At 44.7% G+C, this 23,756-nt stretch overlaps 1 protein-coding gene across 1 annotated transcript in view; it reads right to left on the bottom strand.

Moving 5' to 3' along the window:
- Positions 1–17,770: 17,770 nt before the first annotated feature.
- atp10a (ATPase phospholipid transporting 10A) overlaps positions 17,771–23,756 on the bottom strand; it is a 228,889-nt gene continuing 222,903 nt past the window's right edge. Inside the window, exons 18-21 of the mRNA XM_078402973.1 lie at positions 23,358–23,438; positions 23,151–23,255; positions 21,989–22,176; positions 17,771–18,455 (exon numbers count right to left, since the gene is read on the bottom strand). Of these exons, the coding sequence (XP_078259099.1) occupies positions 17,771–18,455; positions 21,989–22,176; positions 23,151–23,255; positions 23,358–23,438 (1,059 nt within the window). The remainder of the gene's footprint in view (positions 18,456–21,988; positions 22,177–23,150; positions 23,256–23,357; positions 23,439–23,756) is intronic.

Genomic DNA, 23,756 nt, shown 5'->3' with positions numbered 1-23,756 from the left:
CCGTAGTCAGGATCAAGACCAGGTCTCTGGCGCTGTAAGGCAGCAGGTCTACTGCTGTGCCACTGTGCCACCGTGCCACCGTATCTTAACTGACTTTGCTACTGTTCTACCCATCGACAGGATTTTTGACGAAGGGCCTGTTTCCTCGCTGTATGACTCCATGCAGGCACTCAGAGAACAGACTCATGCCTTTACAGAGAAGTTTGTAGCAGTAGAACCTGCCTTCAAAGCCCAGAATATCCCTAGAGACCCTAGGGATGTGCATCAATCGTGCCTCTTGTCGGCAGGCTGTCCAGATTCCAAGGGCCTCATGAATTCACCTTTCCAATTTTCCTGTACCAATCCACCCCACCTTTCATTGCTACTTCCACTCACACACTGGCCATGTTCCATTGTAACGTGTTTTGCTTAAACTGTTAAAGCTTCTTTAGTAGTTTGAACCCTTAAGTGCTGCCTGGAAACATTGCATCCTTTCTGTTACTTTACAACACGTGCAAGATGAGGAACGCTACTTGTGACAACGGTGAAGCATTGCTCAGGAAAACCTAACAGTACGAACACAGTTCATGGGATGGCACGGTGGCGCAGCGGTAGAGTTGCTGCCTTACAACGCCGGAGACCCGGGTTCGATCCTGACCACGGGTGCAGTCTGTACAGAGTTTGTACGTTCTCCCCGTGACCTGCGTGGGTTTTTTTTTCCCGGGAGCTCTGGTTTCTTCCCCACACTCCAAAGTCATACAGATTTGTAGGTTAATTGGCTTGGTAAAATTGTAAATTGTCCCTAGTGTGTGTAGAATTGTCCCTAGTTAGTGTTCATGGATTGCTGGTCGGCGTGGACTCGGTGGGCCAAAGGGCCTGTTCCTGCGCTATATCTCTAAATTAAACTAAAAGCTAAGTTCTCACTCTTTATCTGACTTCCAGAAACAGCATGTGGGTGGCCCACAAGGCAGTTTTAACATAAAAATGAAAGAGCTTAGAGGAATTTGTAGATTAATCCCTTTGGAACCATTTTACAAGGATAAGCCTAAAGGAACAGGCAAATTATATCGCCACATAGCCGAGAAGAATTGAGGAAACGCCAAATCAATTAATTATCAAATCAACCGAAGTGTTCAATACTTCAGGGAAATTATTGTTTTATGAAAATTTTTGTATTCTTTTATGATCACAAGAAAGAGAGATTTCAGATTTCAGGTCAGTTTATTATAATAATAATATAATATTCATTTATTGTCATTGCAACAAGTACAACGAAATTAAAAAATAGCCAATCCTGACGGTGCGTACAAACATATATGCAATAAATGCAAAAACAAATAAATACATAAATACAATTATATTAAGTACAAGATTTTTTAACGGTGTTGCCTAGTGCAAAGGTAGTGTCATATACACCAGGATGCAATGAAATTCCTTGTTCACCTGAAGCTCGCAGAATAGACAGTATACATATATTAATGATGACAATTGATGCAACAACATAGCAGAATGGTGCAACATTTAAAAGCAGCACAGTGGTAGAGTTGCTTCCTTACAGCGCCAGAGACCCGGGTTTGATCCTGACTACGGGTGCTGTCTGTACGGAGTTTGTACGTTCTCCCTGTGACGTTGAGGGTTTTCTCCGGGTGCCCCGGTTTCCTCCCACATTCCAAAGGCGTGCAGGCTTGCAGGTTATGTCGGAAGGAACTGCAGATGCTGGTTTATGCCAGTCACAAAATGCTGCAGTAACTCAGTGGGTCAGGCTGGGAGGCTCCCTCAGCTGCTAAGTTACTCCAGCATTTTGTGTCTATCCAGGTTGGCAGGTTAATTGGCTTCTGTAAATTGTCCCTCGTGTGTCGGATAGAACTAGCGAATGGGCGATCGCTGGTCGGCGCGGACCCAATAGGTCAAAGGGCCTGTTTCCACAAAGTATCTTCAAAAAATCGAAAAGAAAAAAAAATCTGGAGCAAAAAAAAAGATTATAGCAACAGAATAAATGATTGAGGTAGATTTAATAGTAAGATCTGATGCTATTTTGAACTCTGCTGCGTCCTTGAAAATTCCCACTGCTTAAACCCAGCTAATGTGTTATGTCCGTATTGAAAGTCTGCACTCTATGTAATCAATTACTTTAATGTGATTACTGATACTAAACAAGATAGCGATGATAATTGCATCTTTACAGTTATTGGTTGAGTAAAGATGATGTGGGTGATACGTCAAATTCTGAAAACTCAGAAAAATGCCAGGTGATTAATTTTTGCATGAAAAATCTGGATTCCCCACGCTGTGAGCTCGCTGTTCAATCTGCGGCAACACATTCCAAGATAAAATTAACCTCATCATTCACCACGGAATTCATTGCAAAAGATGAGATGATCTTCTGGCTGTCTATTTCAATAACATCGTCTAATTGATGGCGAATTATTCTTGGCAATTTGTCTCAAGTTCTGGAGATTTTCCCAGTTTTGCTACGAGCAATTACAGCACTATTGTAGCAGTGTGATGTCCACGTGACATTTGCTGATGGTGGCTGTTAGCTTATATGGTCCCTGACATGATTGTCACGGAATAACCCCTGACCCCACTGCCACAGATGCCACCGAAAAACGACCTTCCACCATCACCCTTTTTCCTTCCATGAATCCAATTTCCTACCCCTCCTACTTTTTTCCCGACCAGGGTCTCAATTTCTCTCATCATCCTGACTCCCTTACCCCTACCCGTGTTGTCCTTCACTCTAACAGGAACATACATACCTTGAACTCTCGTTCTTACACTTTTTAAAGCACCCTGCTTTCCAGACGTCCCTTTGCCTACAAACAACGTACTCCAATCAGCTTTTATAAGTTCCTGTCTAATATCATAAAAGTTGGCCTTGACCCAGTTTCGAACTTTAACCTGTGGACCAGCCCAGCCTTTAGACTTTAGAGATACAGCGCGCAAACAGGCCCTTCAACTCACCGCGCCCGCGCCGACCAATAGTCATCCCATACAGTGACACTATCCTACACGCTAAGGACAATTTACAATTTTACCAAAGCCAATTAAACTACAAACCTGCACGTCTTTGGAGTATGGAAGGAAACCAGAGCACTCGGAGAAAACCCTCATGTTCACAGGGAGAGCGTACAAACTCCGTACATAGAAACATAGAAACATAGAAAATAGGTGCAGGAGTAGGCCATTCGGCTCTTCGAGCCAGCACCGCCACTCAAAATTATCATGGCTGATCATCCAAAATCAGTACCCCGTTCCGGCTTTTTCCCCATATCCCTTGATTCCCTTAGCCCCAAGAGCTAAGCCTAACTCTCCCTTGAATACACCCAGCGAATTGGCCTCCACTGCCTTCTGTGGCAGAGAATTCCACAGGTTCACAACTCTCTGGGTGAAAAGAGTTTTTCCTCATCTCGGCCCTAAATAGCCTACCTCTTATTCTTAAACTATGACCCCTGGTTCTGGACTCCCCCAACATCGGGAACATTTTTCCTGCATCCACCCTGTCCAATCCTCTAAGAATTTTATATGTTTCTATTAAACCCCCTCTCATGCTTCTAAATTCCAGTTAATACAAGCCCAGTTGACCCATTATTTCATCATACGTCAGTCCCGTCATCCCGGGAATTAATCTGATGAACCTTCGCTGCACTCCCTCAACAGTGATTATGTCCTTCCTCAAATTAGGAGACCAAAATTGCACATAATACATCAGGTGCGATCTCACCAGGGCCCTGTACAACTATACAGGGCCAGTTGTACAGTTGGCCCTGTACAACTGCAACTCCTTGCTCCTAAACTTAAATCCTCTCGCAATGAAGGAAAACATGCCATTGGCTTTCTTCACATGCCTGCTGTACCTGCATACTTACTTTCAGTGACTGATGTACAAGCACACCCAGGTCTCGTTGCACCTCTCTTTCTCCTAATCTGACACCATTCAGATAATAATCTGCCTTCCTGTTCTTACCACCAAAGTGGATAACCTCACATTTATCTACATTATACTGCATCTTCCATGCTTCTGTGCACTTGCTCAACCTATCTAAGTCACCCTGCATCCTCACAGCATCCTCCTCGCAGCTCACACTGCCACCCAGCTTTGTGTCATCTGCAAACTTAGAGATGTTACATTTAATTCCCTCATCTAAATCGTTAATATATATTGTAAACAACTGGGGTCCCAGCACCGAGCCTTGCGACACCCCACTAGTCACTGCCTGCCATTCAGAAAATTCCTACTCTTTGCTTCCTGTCTGCCAACCAGTTCTCTATCCATGTCAATGCCCCACCCCCAATACCATGTGCTCTAATTTTGCACACTAATCTCTTGTGCGGGACCTTGTCAAAGGCTTTTTGAAAGTCCAGATGCACCACATCCACTGGCTCTCCCTTATCCATTCTACTTGTTACATCCTCAAAAAATTCCAAAAAATTAGTCAAGCATGATTTCCCCTTCATAAATCCATGCCGACTTTGACCGATCCCACCACTGCTTTCCAAATGCGCTGCCGTAACATCTTTAATAATCGACTCCAACATCTTCCCCAATACCGATGTAAGGCTAACTGGTCTATAATTCCCCGTTTTCTCTCTCCCTCCTTTCTTAAAAAGTGGAGTTACATTGGCTACCGTTTAGACAGCACCCATAGTCAGCATCGAATCTGGGTCTCTGATGCTGTGACACAGCAACTCTACCACTGCACCATCCTTATCCAAAACTATTTTAAAGCTAAAAGAACTGGTCCCAAAAGTCTCGTCCTCTGACACTTCAATCATTTGACCTCCTCGAATTTCCAAGAGTAGGTCAAGCTTTTCCCTTTCCTTTGTACTACCCTCTAGGTATTGCCTGAGGAAACTTTCCTGAACACACTTGACAAATTCCAAACTATCTAAGCCCTTGGCACTTTGGCAGTCCCAGTCTATATTGGGAAGGTTAAAATCCCCTACCATGAAAACTCTAATAGTCTTTCAGCTGCCTTCATTCTCCTGGCATATTTGTTCCAGTAATTCCCATTGATTATCTGGGGGCCCATAATTAAAATCCCAGCAAGTTGATCATTTCCTTTTTATTTTTTCAGACATCATCCACTCTGGAAATTTTTCTCAGAATTGAAGAGTTCAGTTTAGTTTATTGTCACGTGTCCTGAGGTACAGCAAGAAGCTTTCCAGTCAGCGGGAAGACAATACATGATTACAATCGAACCATCCACAGTGTACAGATACATGGTAAAGGGAATCATGTGATTAACGTTTAGTGCTAGATAAAGCCAGTAAAGTCTGATCGAAGATAGTTCGAGGGTCTCAAATGAGGTAGATAGTAGTCCAGGACTGCTAAACTTTCGTGAGGAAGGAAATAAAAACCAACTCTTATTTCACAAAGTTGTTTTGAGGGAAGGCAGGAGGGATCAATGTGCATACTATTTTCAACTCAGTCGGTTCAGTCAGTTTTGCTTATTGTCACGTGTGCTGAGGTACGGTGAAAGGTTTTGTTGCATGGTAACCCGCCAGCAGAAAGACAATACATGATTACAATCAATCCATTTACATGAATCGCAGTGCATGGGATCGTGTGAAACACATTTGTGACCTAATTTTTTTAAACTATAACATATTAATTTGTCACAGCTAATCCATTTAAGTAAATTACATCTTTTGAGTTCTGACTGTTGCCAATCGCATCAGACTGGTAATATCATTCACTCTCACATCAAAAAGGGATGTGATTATGTTACTGGGATTTGAAAATAATACAAAATCCCTTCATTAAATTCCTATGTTTATTCTCCAAACATTCACACAAAATGTTTATGTCATAATCTTTAGCATATTGGAATGCACGTTTGTACAAACTGTTACATTATAAGTATTTGATTTCAAATCATAATTATTTGAATTTTCATTGTGCACTGTTATTAGTCATTCTAGGCACACAAGAACTAATCGAAGGTATCACAAAATGCTGGAGTAACTCAGCAGGTCAGGCAGCATCTAGGAGTGAAAGAATGGGTGACGTTTCGGGTCGAGACCCTTCTTCAGACATCAGTCTGAAGAAGGGTCTCGACCCGAAACGTCACCCATTCCTTCTCTCCTAGATGCTGCCTGACTTGCTGAGTTACTGCAGCATTTTGTGATACTTTCGATTTGTACCAGCATCTGCAGTTATTTTCCTACATGAACTAATTCAACCTGTGTTTGCTGCATTTCAAATTGAAAAATAAAAAAGATTTTGGCAAAAATAAAAGGCTTTCATCGGTCTGGGCATTGCGTTTATGCTTCAAGCTGCCTCAGGAAAGCAGCCAACATAATCAAGGATCACACACAATAGTCATTCTTTCTTCTCCCCTCTTGTATCAGGCAGCAGATACAAAAACATGCAAGTATATACCACGAGATTTAAGAGCAGCTTCTTCCCCACTGTCATCAGACACCGGAACGGCACTCTCCTATGTGAGAGATTAATTTCCTGATCTTCCGATCTACCCCTTTGTGGCCCTTGCGCTTTTCGCACTTTCTTTGTAGCTGTAACACTGTATTCTGCACTGTTTCTTTTTTTTTTTCTTTTAGCACTACCTGACGAACTTGTCTCAACCCAAAACATCGCCCATTCCTTCTTTCCTGAGATGCTGCCTGACCTGCTGAGTTATTCCAGCATTTTGTGAATAAATACCTTCAACTTGTCCATAATATCATTTGCCCAGATAGCAGGCAAAACAATTTATTTCACGGTTCACTTGATAAAAATAAACTAACAAAAACATGAATGAGTACAGGGGGTTAGAACATCATTTTACAACTGACCAAGATGTTTGTAAGGCCACATTTGGAGAACTGCACATAGTTTAGAGGGAAAGATGGATCAACCATGAATAAATATCGGAATAGACTTGATTGACTGAATGGCCTTATTCTGCTCCTAGGACCTATGAGCTTAGTCAATAGTCAATAGTCGTTTATTTGTCACATACACATAAATGTGTAGTGAAATGAAAAATTACCCGCAGTTCAACAATAAGACCAATAAGAATAATCAATAAAAATGCAATAACACATACAATCATAAACCAACACCAAACAAAAAAGAAACATCCATCACAGTGAGTCTCCTCCAGTCACCTCCTCACTGTGATGGAAGGCCAGAATGTCTTTTCTCTTCCCCTGCCGTCTTCTCCCGCGGTCAGGCTGTTGGAGTTGCCACGTCGGGGCCGTCGGGGCTCCCGACATTCAAGCCCCCGCCGGGCGGAGAAAATCCCGAGGCCTATTTCAGGCCGCGCCGGACGGTGAAAGGTCTGCGGCGGGCCGACCCAAGCCCCGCGATAAGAAGAGGTTGAACAAACTTGGATGGATGCTGTGCGTAGACATGACAGAAGTATATAAAGTTATGAGAGTCATAAATAGGCTAGACAGTCCCAGGGCGGAAATACCAATTATTAGAGGGAATAGCTTTAAAATGCGACGGAAAGGTTTAAAGAAGCTGTGCCGGCATGTTTTCTTTTACACAGAGAGTGGTGGCTGGCTGGATTGGGCCCCCGTTGGTGGTCATATAGTCATGGAGTTATACAGCAATGAAACAGGCCCTTCAGTCCAACTCATCCATGCTGACCCCCTCCCGGCTAGTCCAAGCTAGGGTGGGGGTGTAGGCAGATACGATAGTGATGTTTAAAACCCTTTTAGATAGGCATATGTATGTATATGCAGGGAATGGAGGGATACAGATCATGTGCAGGCAGATGAGATTAGTTTGACTTGGCATTGGCACAGACAATGTGCATTAAAGGACCTGTTCCTGTTCTACACTGTTCTATGTATGAAGGAACTGCAGATGCTGGTTTAAACCAAAGATAGACACAAAATGCTGGAGTAACTTGTTTCGGGTAACCATTCCTTCTCTAGAGAGATGCTGTCTGTCCCGCTGAGTTACTCCAGCAGTTTGTGTCTGTCTATACTGTTCTATGTTCAATCAGACGTTCTGATGGGATTCCCGGCAACTGATCGACACTGGATCTGTATTCATACTTCAGGTGAAAGCTATGAAAGACCTTCCAACTCAATCGTCAGGAAGAAAACTGCAAGAGGCATCCAAACACTATCCACTGACCTATGATGATGCAGCATGGAAACAGGCTCTTCGGCCCACTGAGTCCACGCCAACCATCGCTCACCCGTCCACTCTAGTTCCACGTTATCTCACTTTTGCATCCACTTCCTAAAGACTGGGGACAATTTCACTCAGGCAAATTAACCTGCAAACTTGCATGTCTTTGGGATGTGGGGGAGAAACTGAAGCACCCCGAGGAAATCGAAAACGGTCACATGGGAGAACGTGCAAACTCTCACATGGGCTGGCATAGGAGGTCAGGATCCAACCCAGGCGTTCAGGCGCTGTGAGGTAGCAGCACTACCTGCTGCACCACTGCACGGCCCTTGGCCTGGATGTGGGGCATCCTGTGAAAACGAACTGCTTTGCACTGACCCCTCACTTGGCACGTAAAGGGAACCGTGTGATTGGTGTGATTGGAATTTTACAGTCGCCAGAGATGCTGCAAGATATTACATTTAACAATGTGCTTCTTTCTTCTCTTCAAGAATGTTTCTCCCTTCCAAATAAACATTAATTTGGTGATGGTACAAGTCCAATTAAGTGTGGAAGGTTCCCAGAAAATGTAAACTGGTCAAAGAACGAACAACGCTCCTTTTCTATGGAGGCATTTTATTTAACGAATCCAGGAACTTGCTAAAAAGTATGAGTAACTTTAGACTTTAGAGATACAGCGTGGAAGCAGGCCCTTCAGCCCATCGAATCTGCATCGACCAGCAATCACTCCGTACAAGAGCACCATCCTTACAATTTTACCAATGCTAATAAACCTACAAACCTGTACGTCTTTGGAGTGTGGGAGGGAACGCAGGGTCGCAGAGAGAAGGTACAAACTGCATACAGCCAGCACCCGTAGTCAGGATCGAACAACACTCCGTGCAGCGTAGGTTTACTAGGTTAATTCCCGGAATGGGCGGGACTGTCATATGTTGAAAGACTGGAGCGACTAGGCTTGTATACACTGGAATTTAGAAGGATGAGAGGGGATCTTATCGAAACGTAAAGATTATTAAGGGGTTGGACACATTAGAGGCAGGAAACATGTTCCCAATGTTGGGGAGTCCAGAACCAGGGGCCACAGTTTAAGAATAAGGGGTAGGCCATTTAGAACAGAGATGAGGAAAAACTTTTTCAGTCAGAGAGTTGTGAATCTGTGGAATTCTCTGCCTCAGAGGGCAGTGGAGGCCAATTCTCTGAATACATTCAAGAGAGAGCTGGATAGAGCTCTTAAGGATAGCGGAGTCAGGGGGTATGGGGAGAAGGCAGGAACGGTGTACTGATTGAGAATGATCAGCCATGATCACATTGAATGGCGGTGCTGGCTCGAAGGGCCGAATGGCCTCCTCCTGCACCTATTGTCTATTGTCTATTGTCTATTGAACCTGGGTCTCTGGCACTGTGAGGGAGCAACTCTATCGCTGCACCACTATGCCGTCCTGTAAAACCTAGAAAAGACATACGTCCATCATGCAACTCCATCAGAGATTTGTTTCTTTGCTGTTAGCGGGAATTGGCTCCAACAGAATAAATTGGAAAATGAAAATAACTCACTTGAACATTTCAGTTAAGGCCCTGTCCCAGTTTGGCGATTTTTTTAGGCGACTACAGGCGACTAAGCCGTCGCCGCACGGTCGCCGGGGTGACGCGGGCACGGTCGTGAGTCGTCTCCAAAGAGTCGTAGCGTTTTTCTGGTCGTCGCTGGATTTTGTGAAGGCTTGAAATGTTTCGGCGACTGTTGGTTTGATGCCAATGAGCATAGGTTGATGTCTACTGACGTGGGCGCTGTCGTAGGTTGTCGCCAGGTTGTCACCTGGTGAAGTAGGTTGTCGCCAGGTTGTCACCTGGTGAAGTAGGTTGTCGCCAGGTTGTCACCTGGTGAAGTAGGTTGTCGCCAGGTGATTAAAGTTGTCGCCGGTGATGACTTCGGCAAATTCCAAGTGTGGACTTGATCTGATCATCCATCAGTGTAATGTGTCCATAAACGGCACGGTAGCGCAGCGGTAGAGTTGCTGCTTTACAGCGAATGCAGCGCCGGAGACTCAGGTTCGATCCTGACTACGGGTGCTGCACTGTAAGGAGTTTGTACGTTCTCCCCGTGACCTGCGTGGGTTTTCTCTGAGATCTTCGGTTTCCTCCCACACTCCAAAGACGTACAGGTATGTAGGTTAATTGGCTGGGTAAATGTAAAAATTGTCCCTAGTGGGTGTAGGATAGTGTTAGTGTACGGGGATCACTGGGCGGCACGGACTTGGTGGGCCGAAAAGGCCTGTTTCCGGCTGTATGTGTATGGTATGGTATGATGTTAGGCTTTGTGCGTTTTTGCACTTTTATTCTGTTTAAAGTTTGAATTTTAAAGTTCGAAGTTTTTAATTGACATTTGTCGAAGTTTATTACAATATTTTTGTACGCAGTTATATGTTCTTATCAGCCTTTTAAACATTTTTGTTTGTATATCAATAAAGGAAATTCTTGACATTTTGACGGAAAATTGATGTATGAAGCTATTGTATTTCAGAGTAGTTTCATATGGCATCATAGTCATGATGCAGAATGATTGGAAACCTTACCATACACCCCCTTTTATAGGGAAAGTGGGTGAAACGTGAATTGTCTTCAGTTGTCTTCAGTCTTGTAGCTTGTCGCGGGTGGACGTAGGTTAACTTTGGCTTGTCGCCTCTGTGGTGGTAGGTTGTTGTAGCTTGTCGTAGACATCGTCGAAAGGGGGGTCTAGTCATCGTTTTTTCGGCGACCTGCTACGACTATTACAGCCGCCGGCAGTCGCCTTAAAAAAACACCTAAATGGGACAGGGCCTTTACTCTCCATCCTGAAAAACATTTGCCAGGCAGTAATTCTGCCATTGAGGTGTGTGGTTTGGTGGTACCATCAAAACCGCTTGCTCCTCTGCATCAGAGGGAAAGAGGGCATCATGGTGGTGCAACAGTTGGTGCTAGCTATCTCCACGCTCCAGCCACGCGGCTGGTCAGAGTCATACAGCATAGATAACGGGCCAGCGGCCCAACTTGCCCATGCTCATCAAGGTGCCCCATCTACACTAGTCCCACCCGCCTGCATGGGCCCCCTGTCCCTCCAAGCCTACCCTATCCATGTACCTGTCCAAACGTTTATAAATGTTGTGATGGTACCTGCCTCGACTATCTCCTCTGGGCCCATCCTGTATAATTACCACCCTTTGTGTAAAAAGGTTGCCCCTCAGGTTCCCATTAAATCTTTCCTCCCTCACCTTAAACCTACGTCCACTGGTTCTTGATTCCCCTATGTAGGTTAATTGGCTGGGTAAATGTAAAAATTGTCCCTAGTGGGTGTAGGATAGTGTTAATGTACGGGGATCGCTGGGCGGCACGGACTTGGTGGGCCGAAAAGGCCTGTTTCCGGCTGTATATATATGATATGATACTCTGAAGAAAAGAACGTGTGCATTTGTCTATTCCTCTCATGATCTTATACATCTCCATAGGATCACCCCTCATCCCCATATAGTGAAAGACAATAACTGCAGATGCTGGTACAAATCGAAGGTATTTATTCACAAAATGCTGGAGTAACTCAGCAGGTCTGCCAGCATCTCAGGAGAGAAGGAATGGGTGACGTTTTTGGGTCGAGACCCTTCTTCAGACTATATATATTTGTTTGTTTGCTTTTTGTGTATGTCTATATACATAGATGTACACAACTGGACTTTTTTGAGAATGATCAGCCATGATCACATTGAATGGTGGTGCTGGCTCGAAGGGCCGAATGGCCTACTCCTGCACCTATTGTCTATTGTAGTATCTTTATATATTCTGTTGTGCTGCTGCAAGTAGGAATTTCATTATTCTGTCTGGGATCAACATGCAATATACTTCAGACAAGTATACTTCTCGGAAGAACAGAGAACACGAGAAATAAAACACTCTTGACCCCTCACCCTCCTGCGCGCTGGTCTAAATTAACACTCGGTGTAGGTTAATGGCCAAGGAAGAGTCAATGTGCTGTTGATGAGAATGTGAGAGGAGAGAGACTGCGAGGCAACAGGGAAACAAGAAAGGGAATGGGACAAAGACCTGATAGACCAAATAGATCCCTTTTGTGACGCTGCAGGCCACTCAGCCTGGCTCTAAGCCTGTCTTGCATTTAACAGATCTTGGGGAGGGCAAAATTGGGGATTTATAAATGGCTTTGCTGCCTCTAGCCAGGGATCAGGTATGTGCCTCAAGGCCATTAGTTTAGAGATACAGCGCGGAAACAGGCCCTTTGGCCCACCGGTTCCACGCCGACCAGCGATCCCTGTACACTAGCACTATCCTGCACACCTATGGACATATTTACAATCTTTACCAAAGCCAATTAACTTACAAACCTGTACGTTTCTTGGGGAGTGTGGGCGAAAACCGGAGCACCCCGGGAAAACTCACGTGGCCACGGGGAAAACGTACAAATTCTCTACAGAGAGCACCTGTAATCGGGATTGAATTCGGGTCTCTGGCGCTGTAAGGCAGCAACTCTACCGCTGCGTCCCTTTTGGGTGGTTTCCTGTGGGAGGCTATCTGTCAGATGGGAGTATAACTTGGCTAGGCCTCGGTGACTCACACGGTCATTTTAACACTACAGCCACTGTGCCTTCATGTACTTAGAATGATCATTTGGGCAAATTCCGAGACTTGTGAACGGCCTCGACTTTATTGGCACAGAGCAGAAACGAGTTTACCCCCCATAAAATGAACGACATGCGATATACTTCAGACAAGTGTACTTCTCGGAAGAACAGAGGACACAAGACATAAAGCACCAAATGAACTTGGGAATTGGCAGCCAGAATGATCCGTGTGTTTGAAGTCAACTGCAGTAATCCACATGTTTTTGATGACTTTTATTTTTTTAAATAATTACAATTCTCGAGTTAAAATAATGAACACATTTCTTACAATTTTCTTCACATGTTTTATATTCAAAACAAAGAGATCATTCAATGAAACAATCTGAAGGAACGTCATATATAAGGTGTCGTTGGTCACTCACGGGCACGCACACATTTTCCCATTTCCGAGAAAACGCTGATGACACCTTATGGTCCAACAGTCCTAAGCAGTCTTAATCCTTTAAACAACTGGCCACCTTTTGTTCCAAAAGATCAGCGTTGGTATTTTCTGAGCTGTTGAAATTATAATGCAGCACGGTTTGCCCGAAGTTTGTTTATCAGATACATGCACAGGTCTGTAGAAACAAGAACTGCAGACGCTGGTTTACACAAAAGGACACAAATCTCTGGAGAACATGGCTAGGAGATGACACTTCGAGCCGGCAACCTTCTTCAGTCTGAAGAAGCATCACCTGTCCACGTTCTCCATAGATGCTGCCTGACCCGCTGAGTTACTCCAGCACTTTGTTTCCTTGTACATGTGCAAGTCTGCTTCATTTCCTGGCATTCCAACGATGACTATATCTCGACGGTATTTTGTTGGCAGTCAAGTGCCAAGGCTGGAAAGACCACATTAAAAAAAATGGCCAGTCCCTTAATTCTTCCTCAGCACTTCCAACACGCGGTGTCATTAAAGTAATTATATATGTTTTCAGTGCAAGAGGTAATCAGCACAACCAAATCCGATCATTAACAATCTATCTCATTTCTGAACGAATAGTGTTTGTATAGCTCAATAATCTAAATTATTTTTTGCAAATAAATAAGATTTGTTTGGTAAAAAAAAATATTTGTAAACATCAGGTGAAGAAAATATCTTTTCTGGGATGAAAATAAACCAGGTTGTTTAATGTTGTTTAATAGAAACTATTGCATGCATGATTGAAAATGGGGCTTATCATAGGAGATTTTGGCACATAAATAACTTGCAATAATGTGGCGAGCAACATAACACAACAGCTTATCGCTGTACCTCGGCACACATAACAATAAACTAAATAAAATCCACCTCTATATGTTTGTAGATGGTACCGCTGAGATTGTTTTGCAAGTCCCATTCACAGAAGGAAATTGCAAGGCTAAGGGGTCCGGTTTGAGGTTTAGTTTAGAGGTACGGCGCAGAAACAGGCCCTTCGGCCCACTGAGTCCGCACCGACCAGCGATCTCCTCACACTCGCACTGTCCTGCACAGTAGGTACGGTTTACAATTTTACCAAAGCCAATTAACCTACAAACCTGTACGTTTTTGGAGTGTGGGAGCAGACCAGAGCACCAGGAGTAAACCCACTCGGTCACGGGGAGAATGTTGAAACTCCGTACAGACAGGGCCCGCATCAGGATCGAACAAGGGTCGCTGATGATGTAAGGGCAGCAACTCCACCGCGGCACCACTGTGCCGCCTCCATTCGGTGGGCTGAAGTTGGTATTGGGAGTTATTGCACCACTTTTATAGCGAACCCGCACAACCTCAAAGGGCCAACCACCCTGGTTTCGTAAATACCCAAAGTGCTGGAGTAGCACAGTGGGTCAGGAGGCACCTGTGGAGGGAATGGGGAGATGACGTTTCGGGTCGGGACATTTCTTCAGATTGCTTGTAACTGTGGAGGGGGGGGAAGAAATACTACCTATCGTTTGCTAGGCTTTGTCTTGCCTCCACCTCTTGGGAAGAGAGAAGAGAAGTGGGGGTGGGGAAAATCTTGGCAAGTTATAGGTGGGATTGAGGTGAGGAAGAGGGGGGGGGGGGGGTGGTGTTTGATCGGCAGATGGGTGGACAGAGGAAAGAGATAAGAGGGAGACAAAAGGGTGGCAATTAAGCAGGGAAGAGGCATGAAATGTAAAGCCAGAGAGAGGGGTGAGGGTAGAGGGGAATGATGGAGCGGAGCGGGGTGGGAAGCAGGAGGAATGACTGTGGGACTGAGGTTGGGAGGCAGGGTGGTTGAACAAGAAAAAGAGAGTGGGTTGTCCTTGTTTAGTGTTGTTGTCACTCTACTTATCCAACAATTCCATCACTATTTAAACTGATCTTACTTCATATTTTTAGAAAAACGAGAGAGAGGCTTCCCCCAAGCTTACAAAGGAAAGATTGATGTTATATTCTGTGCAGAGTGTAGTTAATTCTCGATCCCCTTTCATCCTGGGTAAGGCACTAGTTTCCCTCTTTGAACAGAGTCAGCTGCTGAGCTAAACCTCTCCTGCCTACGCAGCGCACTGCTCATTTTAGTCTCGGAAACCATCGAGACCGTTTATGTTTCTTGAAACACCCTCTCTCCTAATTCCCACGATTTTGGACTTTCGCTCATGATTTATTTCACAGGCAGGACTTTTTAACCCCAAAGTCACTGGATTAGGCAGGATCGCAAACTATAAGCTTATATAAATGGTCCAGGATTTTCAGGCACCTGCACCGTTCGGTCCGAAGGCACACAAATAAAACATCCATCACTGCAATGATCTGGTGCTTCAGAGGCACCTACTGGGCATCCGTCTCGAAAGGGCACTGTGACGCTGTTTGAAAACCTGAGCCAATGGTGTAAGTCATTGAGTTCGAATCAGAGGAAATTCACTCTCTTTAAGACAATCACAAGAACGCAAAAGGATCCCAGGAGAGCAAAAGATTGTGCTGAGAGCGCAAGTTGAAGAGCCAACCGTGCTCTATAAATATGGGCATGGACAATTTAGGTCAAATGCTTTGTATCTGTATTGTGGTTCCAATATAGTTGACCTTCCTTTCATATCAAAGGCAGCATTCGGCAGCTAGCGGGTCATAAAAAGGACCGTTCTTACTTAATGTAGCCATCACTTTAACAGCGACCTTTTTGCCCCATTTCTACCATCATAAAATCCCACATCTACCTTTGCAATGGAAATGCTTACATAGGAACAGTATATAATGGTGGGGGAATCAAGAACTAGAGAACAATCTTAAAAGCAGACGCACATCCTTGTTAGAAACACATCTCCGGTTAGAACTGGGGAATCCTGTTCCATATAGTTCTACCCAAAGATACTAGGGGAACAAGATAGACCACTCGACCCTAAAAACCGTAGTACGTCATGGTGCCATTTTAGTACTCAGAAACCTGCAGAAACATTTTTAAAGAAAAATAACAAAAATCTGTGAATTGCTAGATGAGATATATTCTGCATTTTAATGGTTTCATCACACATACTGTTCCACCAAAACACTGATTACACTGCGAGAGGCATAGCGAACGGCGGGTTTTGCCCACTAAAATGGCGGACGTTACGCTCCTTTGCGTACTGCACTTCAGTATAGGCGATTTCAACGGAATGGTCCATCTTGTTCCTCTAGTATCTTTGGTTCTACCTATGAAACTGAAAGATATTTGTCAGCTAACTTGTACAGAAAGGGGGTATTTGGGATGGATATGGATGTAACAGGACTGAGGGGCTGAATGGCTTGCTCCCATTTCAATGTAATCTTTATCTTGCTGAGGTTACACCCTGCTGCAAGAACTTACACTGCAGCATCTCCTTGAGAGAGAGAGAGAGAGAGAGAGAGTGGCAAAGACAACATATTTACATTGGCAGTTTCTAGTATAAATGCGGACACACTAACGTTCACATACACCAAATAAATTTAACCTTGTGATTAGAGTATGAAGCAGACACACTAATTAGTTCACAACTTCTAGGAGCAAAATGAGGTAATTTGACCCATTAAATCTATCCCACCATTCAATCATGGCTGACCTATCTTTCCCTCTCAACCCCCATTCTCCTGCCTTCTCCCCATAGCCTCTGAGCTAACCCCTTTAAAAATGAGTTATTTTTGATTTCCCAACATAGATGGACAATCTGGCAGGTTATCCACACACATACATGTGCACATAAGATGCAGAGTGTTGTTTATAGAGAACAGAGTAATGTCCCCTAATGTAGTGATCCACGGACATTTCCTACTGGACTTCTGCTTTCACTACCATTCTGACCATTCACTACCATTTGGTCCTTTCACTACCATTTGGTCCTTTCAGTTCCAGGTGGTTTCTCCCCTGGAGTTTGGAGAAATTATGACAAGGAAAACATTTGTTTGGAGACAAATTTACATGGGTAGGACAGGTTTGGAGGGATATGGAGCAAACGCAGGCTGGTGGGACCAGTGTAGCTGGGACATGTTGGCCAGTGTGGGCAAGTTGGGCCGAAGGGCCTGTTTCCACGTCGTATGGCTCTATGACTATGAGACACATCTCGAGTACCTGAGCACAAGAAATTAAGATCAGGACTACGCTACCAGGTCCTTCAAACCTGCCCACTAGTCCATATGAACATGGCTGATCCATACTAACCTCAAATCCTCTTCTGTGCAAGTTCCCTTTAAGCCTCAATCGCTCAATCTTACTGTTATTAAGAGATCTGCATAAATATATCGAAAGATCAGGCCACCATCACCTTTGGGGGCAGAAAATTATAGAGATTCGCTACCATCTGAAAGAAAACATTTCAAAGCTTTTCAGTTTTAAATGATCGTCCCCTTGTGTTGTAGTTACAAAACCTTGTTCGTGACTCTTTTGACAAACAGAAAGTCAGTGATACAAACTCCATTTTGAAAACAGCACTATTTCAGAAAACTATATATTAAATCTTGCACAATTATTCCTTATATTCTTCTATATGTGCAAATTATAAAATACATTTTACTCTTGATAAAGATTCATGAGAAGACCATCTAATATTAAATACAAAATCTTATAAGACTATAATCCGATACTGTGCAAAATGTAAAACAAAGGCACTTTAAGCAGCCGAGTTTTAGTCACAACGGAACCTCTTCCAGAAGACTCTCATCTGATGTCTTTGGCTGAACCATTCGGGGTGAGATGATGGAAGAGTTCTGAAACCTTTCTTCAGAGAGTTTTCTACCCTCAAGTTCCATGTAACCAAATATCTCGCCTTCCAATGTTTGTGACTGTGACAAGGAATGTAAAGAACGTGTTGTATCATCGATCGATGGTGTGAATGTCTTCCAGTTTGGTAAAGTTACACTTGACCGGTCAATCCCACTGTAAGGGCTCAATGGTATGCCATCTTCTATAAAGGGCAGTTCTGTCACCAGCTCAGTGTGCTGAATATTGTGTACATGTGAAAGTCTGTTTTGGATTGATGCCGAGTTGCCATTTGGAACGGTGAGTTTGACATTTCCTTCAAACTCCCGAGCAGCTAGACTGGTTTCCCGTAACTCTGGTGCCGTCTGCTTATTTCTGGGTCCATTAGACGTTGGGCGTGCATCATCCATTGGAATACTTTGGCTGTCGCTGGGCGCTGGATCACCTACTCCAACTCCGGAGCGTGCCGAAGCAGGCTTTGGCATGACTGAAGAATTCCCCGGCGCGGTCCACTTGCTAAAACGGCTCCAGACCGCAGGGTGCAGCTTGTCCAGTTGGCGCCCACGCTGGGTTGGAGTAGGGAACAAGGTGCCTTGAAAGACTCGGTACAGGTACCTACGAGAAATGTTTTCAGAGAGAGTGATGAAAAAGCAAAACTGCACGAAATGGAAAGTAGAGGAACATCTCAAATTTAGTTTAGTGTAGTTTGCAGATAGAGTGCGGAAACTTGCCCTTCAGCCCACCGTCCGCCCCGACCAGGGATCCCCTCACACTAACACTATCCTACACACACTAGGGCCAATTAAAAAATGTTACCAAGACAATTAACCTGCAAAACTGGTACGTCTTTGGAGTGTGGGAGGAAACCGGAGCTCCCCGGGTAAACCAACGCAGGACACGGGGAAAACGTACAATTGGCTTGGTAAAATTGTAAATTGTCCCTAGTGTGTGTAGGATCATGTTAGTCTGTGGGGGATCACTGGTCGGTGCAGACTCTGTGGGTTGAAGGGCCTGTTTCCGCACTGCATATCTAAACCAAACTAAATATTCAGGAGCTTGCCCAACGTACTGGTGCAATATTATATTGCACATCACGGAGTATTTAATTTGCAAAACTTAGCTCTTATAGATTTATTTGTCTGATTTATATATTGCATTGGCAATATCTTCCTGCAGTAAACGAGAAACTAGCGGCTGGAAAGTCACTGGCTCCAGCAGAGAGGGGGCGGGAGGTGGGGAGGTAATAATTGGTTTAGATTCGTACAGACAAGCATCCATAGTCATGAATGAACCTGGGTCTCTGGTGCTGTAAGGCAGCAACTCTGCAGCTGTGCCACCATGCTGCCCCCATTGGGAGAACTTGGTAGCACTTGGTACTCTGAATATCCATGCAGTCAGCCCATGTCCAAAGGGTCACAGGAGCATGATGCAGACAAGGGGCACGGCGGTAGAGTTGCTGCCGTACAGCGCCAGAGACCTGGATTCGATCGTGACCACGGGTGCTGTCTGTACAGAGTTTGGACGTTCTCCCCTTGACCAGCGTGGGTTTTCCCTGGGATCTCCACACTTCCAAAGATGTACAGGTTTGTAGGTTAAATGGCTTGGGAAAATTGTAAATTGTCCCTTGTGTGTGTAGCATTAAAGTGCAGGGATCGCTGGTCGGTGCAGACATGGTTGGCCGAAGGGTCTGCTTCCACGCTATATCTCTAAACTAAACTAAACTAATCTAAACCAATGATTACCTCCCCACCTCTGCTAGAGCCTGTGAGTTTCTAGCCTCTAGTTTCTTGTTTACTGCAGGGAGATATTGCCAATGCAATATATAAATCAGACAAATAAAACTATAAGAGCTAAGTTTTCGCAAATTAAATACTCCGTGATGTGCAATATAATATTGCACCAGTGTGTTGGACAAGCTCCTGAATATTTAGTTTAGTTTAGATATACAGCATGGAAACAGGCCCTTCAACCCACTGAGTCCGCGCCGCCCAGCGATCCCCGCATGCTAACACTATCCGACACACACTAGAGACAATTTACAATTTTACCAAGCCAATTGGCCTACAAACCTGCGCGTCTTTGGAGTGTGAGAGGAAACCGGGGCACCCGAAGAAAACCCACGCAGGTCACGGCGTTCGGCCCAACTTACCCACACCAGCCAACAAGTCCCAGCTACGATAGTCCCACCTGCCTGCGTGTGGTCCATATCACCTGCAAACCTGCCCTATCCATGTACCTGTCTGTTTCTTAGATGTTGGGTTAGTCCCAACCTCAACTACCTCCTCTGGCAACTTGTTCCACACACCCAGCAGATGTAGACTTGATGGGCTGAATGGCCTAATTCTGCTCCTATCAATTATGAACATGAACATATGAATAATTACTTGGAAGGTTTTGCAGCCAAGGTTTTGCAGCCAAGGTTTTGCAGCCTGGGAATTGGGAGACATCTAAATAGTTCTGGCATAGACACGATGGGCCACAGGGTGTGCTTCTGTGCTATTAATATGTGTGATCTGGCAATATCTTGTCCCTCAGTGAGCAGCATTCTAGGACTGGGGCTGGGCAGCTGGTCCAGCTGAAAGCCATGATGAATGCTTCTGTGCAAATGGTTGCTGCAAGGTCTGCAGGAATGATTTGGGTTGGCTCTCATGGTCCGTATACGCGGGATGCTAATTTGAGAACAGTGATGTATCTGGTATTATCCAGAGTCACACAGTGTTTAGTTTAATCTAATTTAGAGACACAGCATGGAAACAGGCACTTCGGCCCACCGGGTCCGCGCCGACCAGCGATACCTGTGCACTAACACTATCCTACCCACACTTGGGACATTTTACAATTACCCCAAGCCAATTAGCCTACAAACCTGTACGTCTTTGGAGTGCGGAAGGAAACCGGAGCTCCTGGAGAGAAGCCACGCAGGTCACGGCGGAGAACGTACAAACTCCGTACAGACAAGCACTCATAGTCAGGATCAAACCTGGGTCTCTGGCGCTGTAAGGCAGCAACTCTACTGGTGCTCCACCGTGCCACTGTGTCTCACCAACGTACTACACTCTTGATAAGTTCACATCCACCTCTGAAGAATTTTAGGAACAAGGTGAGAGGACATGGGTAGGAAGGAACTGCAGATACTGGTTTAAACCGAAGACAGACCATGAAATGCTGGAGTAACTGGATATCACGGGGCTTATATTTATAATTTAAAGCCCCCCATAAATTGCAGGATAAGTTTGACATTTGCTTCTGCCAGAATCAGAAAGTCACGTTAAGTGCGATAAAAATTTGAAACTTTAAAATGCCGCTGTTAAATCATGTCCGTGAATTATTTCATTTTAAAAATTAACCTTCTTTTCTCAGTTTCCATTCCTTGGTGCACAACAGTTCACTGCTCCAATCTTGTAGGTGACTACACAAAAATACACAAAGTGTGGGAGTAGCTCAACGGGGTCAGACAGCATCTCGGGAGAACATGAATCGGTGCCGTTTCGGGTCGAGACCCTTCATCAGACCTCTTTTGAAGACCTGAAATGTCACCTATCCATGTTCTCCCGAGATGCTGCCTAACCTTCTGAGAATACTCCAGCACTTTGTATCCTTTTTGTATATTAACCGGCATCTGCAGTTCTTTGTTTCTACATTATACGTGACTGCATGGGGTGAAGGCCCCTGCCAATAAATGTTGGCGATTCTACGATCTGGGACTGAATAGGCTGACAACAAACTCCGGGAGCAACGGGAGGCCAGAGGTCCTGGGAATGTAATATGTTTGGAAGATCTGGCCCAGTGTGGACTGCTGCCATTGTAGGGTCACTGGTATCACAATGTAGGTAGCACCTTATTTATAACAGAAAATCTGGGAAACAAAATTCACAATGCTGATTTGTTCACAGTTTCTGTTTGGTTCCTTTCTCCCAAGTTTGATTTAACTTAGAACCAACTGTTAGCCAAGCTTGTCTACAATGCAGATAGACACAAAATGCTGGATTAACTCAGCGGGTCAGGCAGCCTCTCCGGAGAGAAGGGATAGGTGACGTTTCGAGTCGGGACCCTTCATCAGACTCTGTGCTTTGACCACAATGCATATGGTCCAGAGCACAACCCCGATTCCATGAGGACTGCACCTTCAAGTGCCTTATTTAAATTACCTGGGTAGTAAGGCTGTCGCTGGAGTAACAACACAAATCAGATAGAACTTTGGATCCGCCATCAACCTCTGCATCGTCCAGTAGGGATTGGATGGAGGGTAGCATTTTGGACAAGCTGCATTGTAGCTCAGTGCGACGGTAAAGAAAAGAACGATGCTGAAGGCAATGGAGGTGACGTGCATCCAAGTCTGGAAACATAAAGGAACACTGGCCGTCAGGGGTGAAGCTTACATTACCGAGTTATCTCGCCCCAGACCAAAAGACAGTTGACAGATAAATAATCATTAGCAGACTCTTGGAGAGGAAACACATTGGCAATTAATGGAGCATTGGACGAAAAATCTAAATAGCGAGCTCCATTTTGTAGAAGTCCCCTTTATACTTTAATTCATGATCATTGTGCTAACAGGGCGACCATGAAGGAGCCAATGTTCACATCCACCTCTGAAGAATTTTAGGAACAAGGTGAGAGGACATGGAACTGCAGATACTGGTTTAAACCGAAGACAGACCATGAAATGCTGGAGTAACTCAGCGGGACAGGCAGCATCTCTGGAGGGAAGGAATGGGTGACGTTTCGGGTCGAGACCCTTCTTCAGACTGAGTGTCAGGGGAAGGGGAGATGCAGAGATAAGGAAGTGTGAGGTGTGAGAATGAGACATCAAAGGGGGTGAAGTTCAAGGAAAATGTAGAATAGATCATTGTTAGCTGGCAGGAGGTAACAACAAAGCAAACAGAGATAAAATTTAACCGGGACAGTCCAGACTGGTAGGAGAACTGGGAAGTGGGAGGGATGGAGAGAGAGGAAAGGCAAGGATCACTTGAAGTTAGAGGTCAATATTCATACCGCTGGGGTCTAAGCTGCACAAGCGAAATATGAGGCGCTGTTCCTCCAATTTGCGTTGGGCCACACTTTAATGATGGAGGAGGCCCAGGCCAGAAAGGTCAGTGTGGGAATGGGAAGGTGAGTTACCAAAGTGTTTAGCAACCGGACATGGAACTAGTTGTCAATGGGACGGAATTTGCAATGGTAAGGATCGTGAGGCGTTCGGTGCTCAGGGTTAAAATGAAGGAAGTTTGCCCACAATTTACGAACAATACGTATGGGTGGCTCGGCACGCCAAATGGAAAAGAATACTGCAGGTAAATCGCAACACCTTACCCATGTTTTAGTTTCAATGCAGAGGTGCATTATGATGGTCAACAGAGCCAGCGTGGTTATAGGTGTTCCCCAAGTAAATACATCAACATCCGAATCCTGGTAAGCCTACAAGAGTGAAACCGAGAAAATGTTTCACAGCTGTGCTTCACTCTTGCTCAAAAGTATTTGAGTTTACTTTGATGGAATAATAATAAGAAAATAACATACCAGATATGGAAAGAAGAAGCAGACAAGACTTTGGTAGAGAGCATCAATCATGTTCATCCAGAACATGTATGGCTTGTATTCCTGGAAGAACAATAGACAATAGACAATAGATAATAGGTGCAGGAGGAGGCCATTCGGCCCTTCAAGCCAGCGCCGCCATTCAATGTGATCATGGCTGATCATTCTCAATCAGTACCCTGTTCCTGCCTTCTCCCCATACCCCCTGACTCCGCTATCCTTAAGAGCTCTATCTAGCTCTCTCTTGAATGCATTCAGAGAACTGGCCTCCACTGCCTTCTGAGGCAGAGAATTCCACAGATTCACAACTCTCTGACTGATTTTTGTTTTCCTCATCTCAGTTCTAAATGGTCTACCCCTTATTCTTAAACTGTGGCCCCT

The sequence above is a fragment of the Rhinoraja longicauda genome, chromosome 7 (genome assembly GCF_053455715.1).
Source record: "Rhinoraja longicauda isolate Sanriku21f chromosome 7, sRhiLon1.1, whole genome shotgun sequence".
In the NCBI taxonomy this organism is placed as follows: Eukaryota; Metazoa; Chordata; class Chondrichthyes; order Rajiformes; family Arhynchobatidae; genus Rhinoraja; species Rhinoraja longicauda.
Note: the sequence above shows the minus strand (reverse complement) of the source record. Positions and strands in the feature narration are given on the sequence as shown.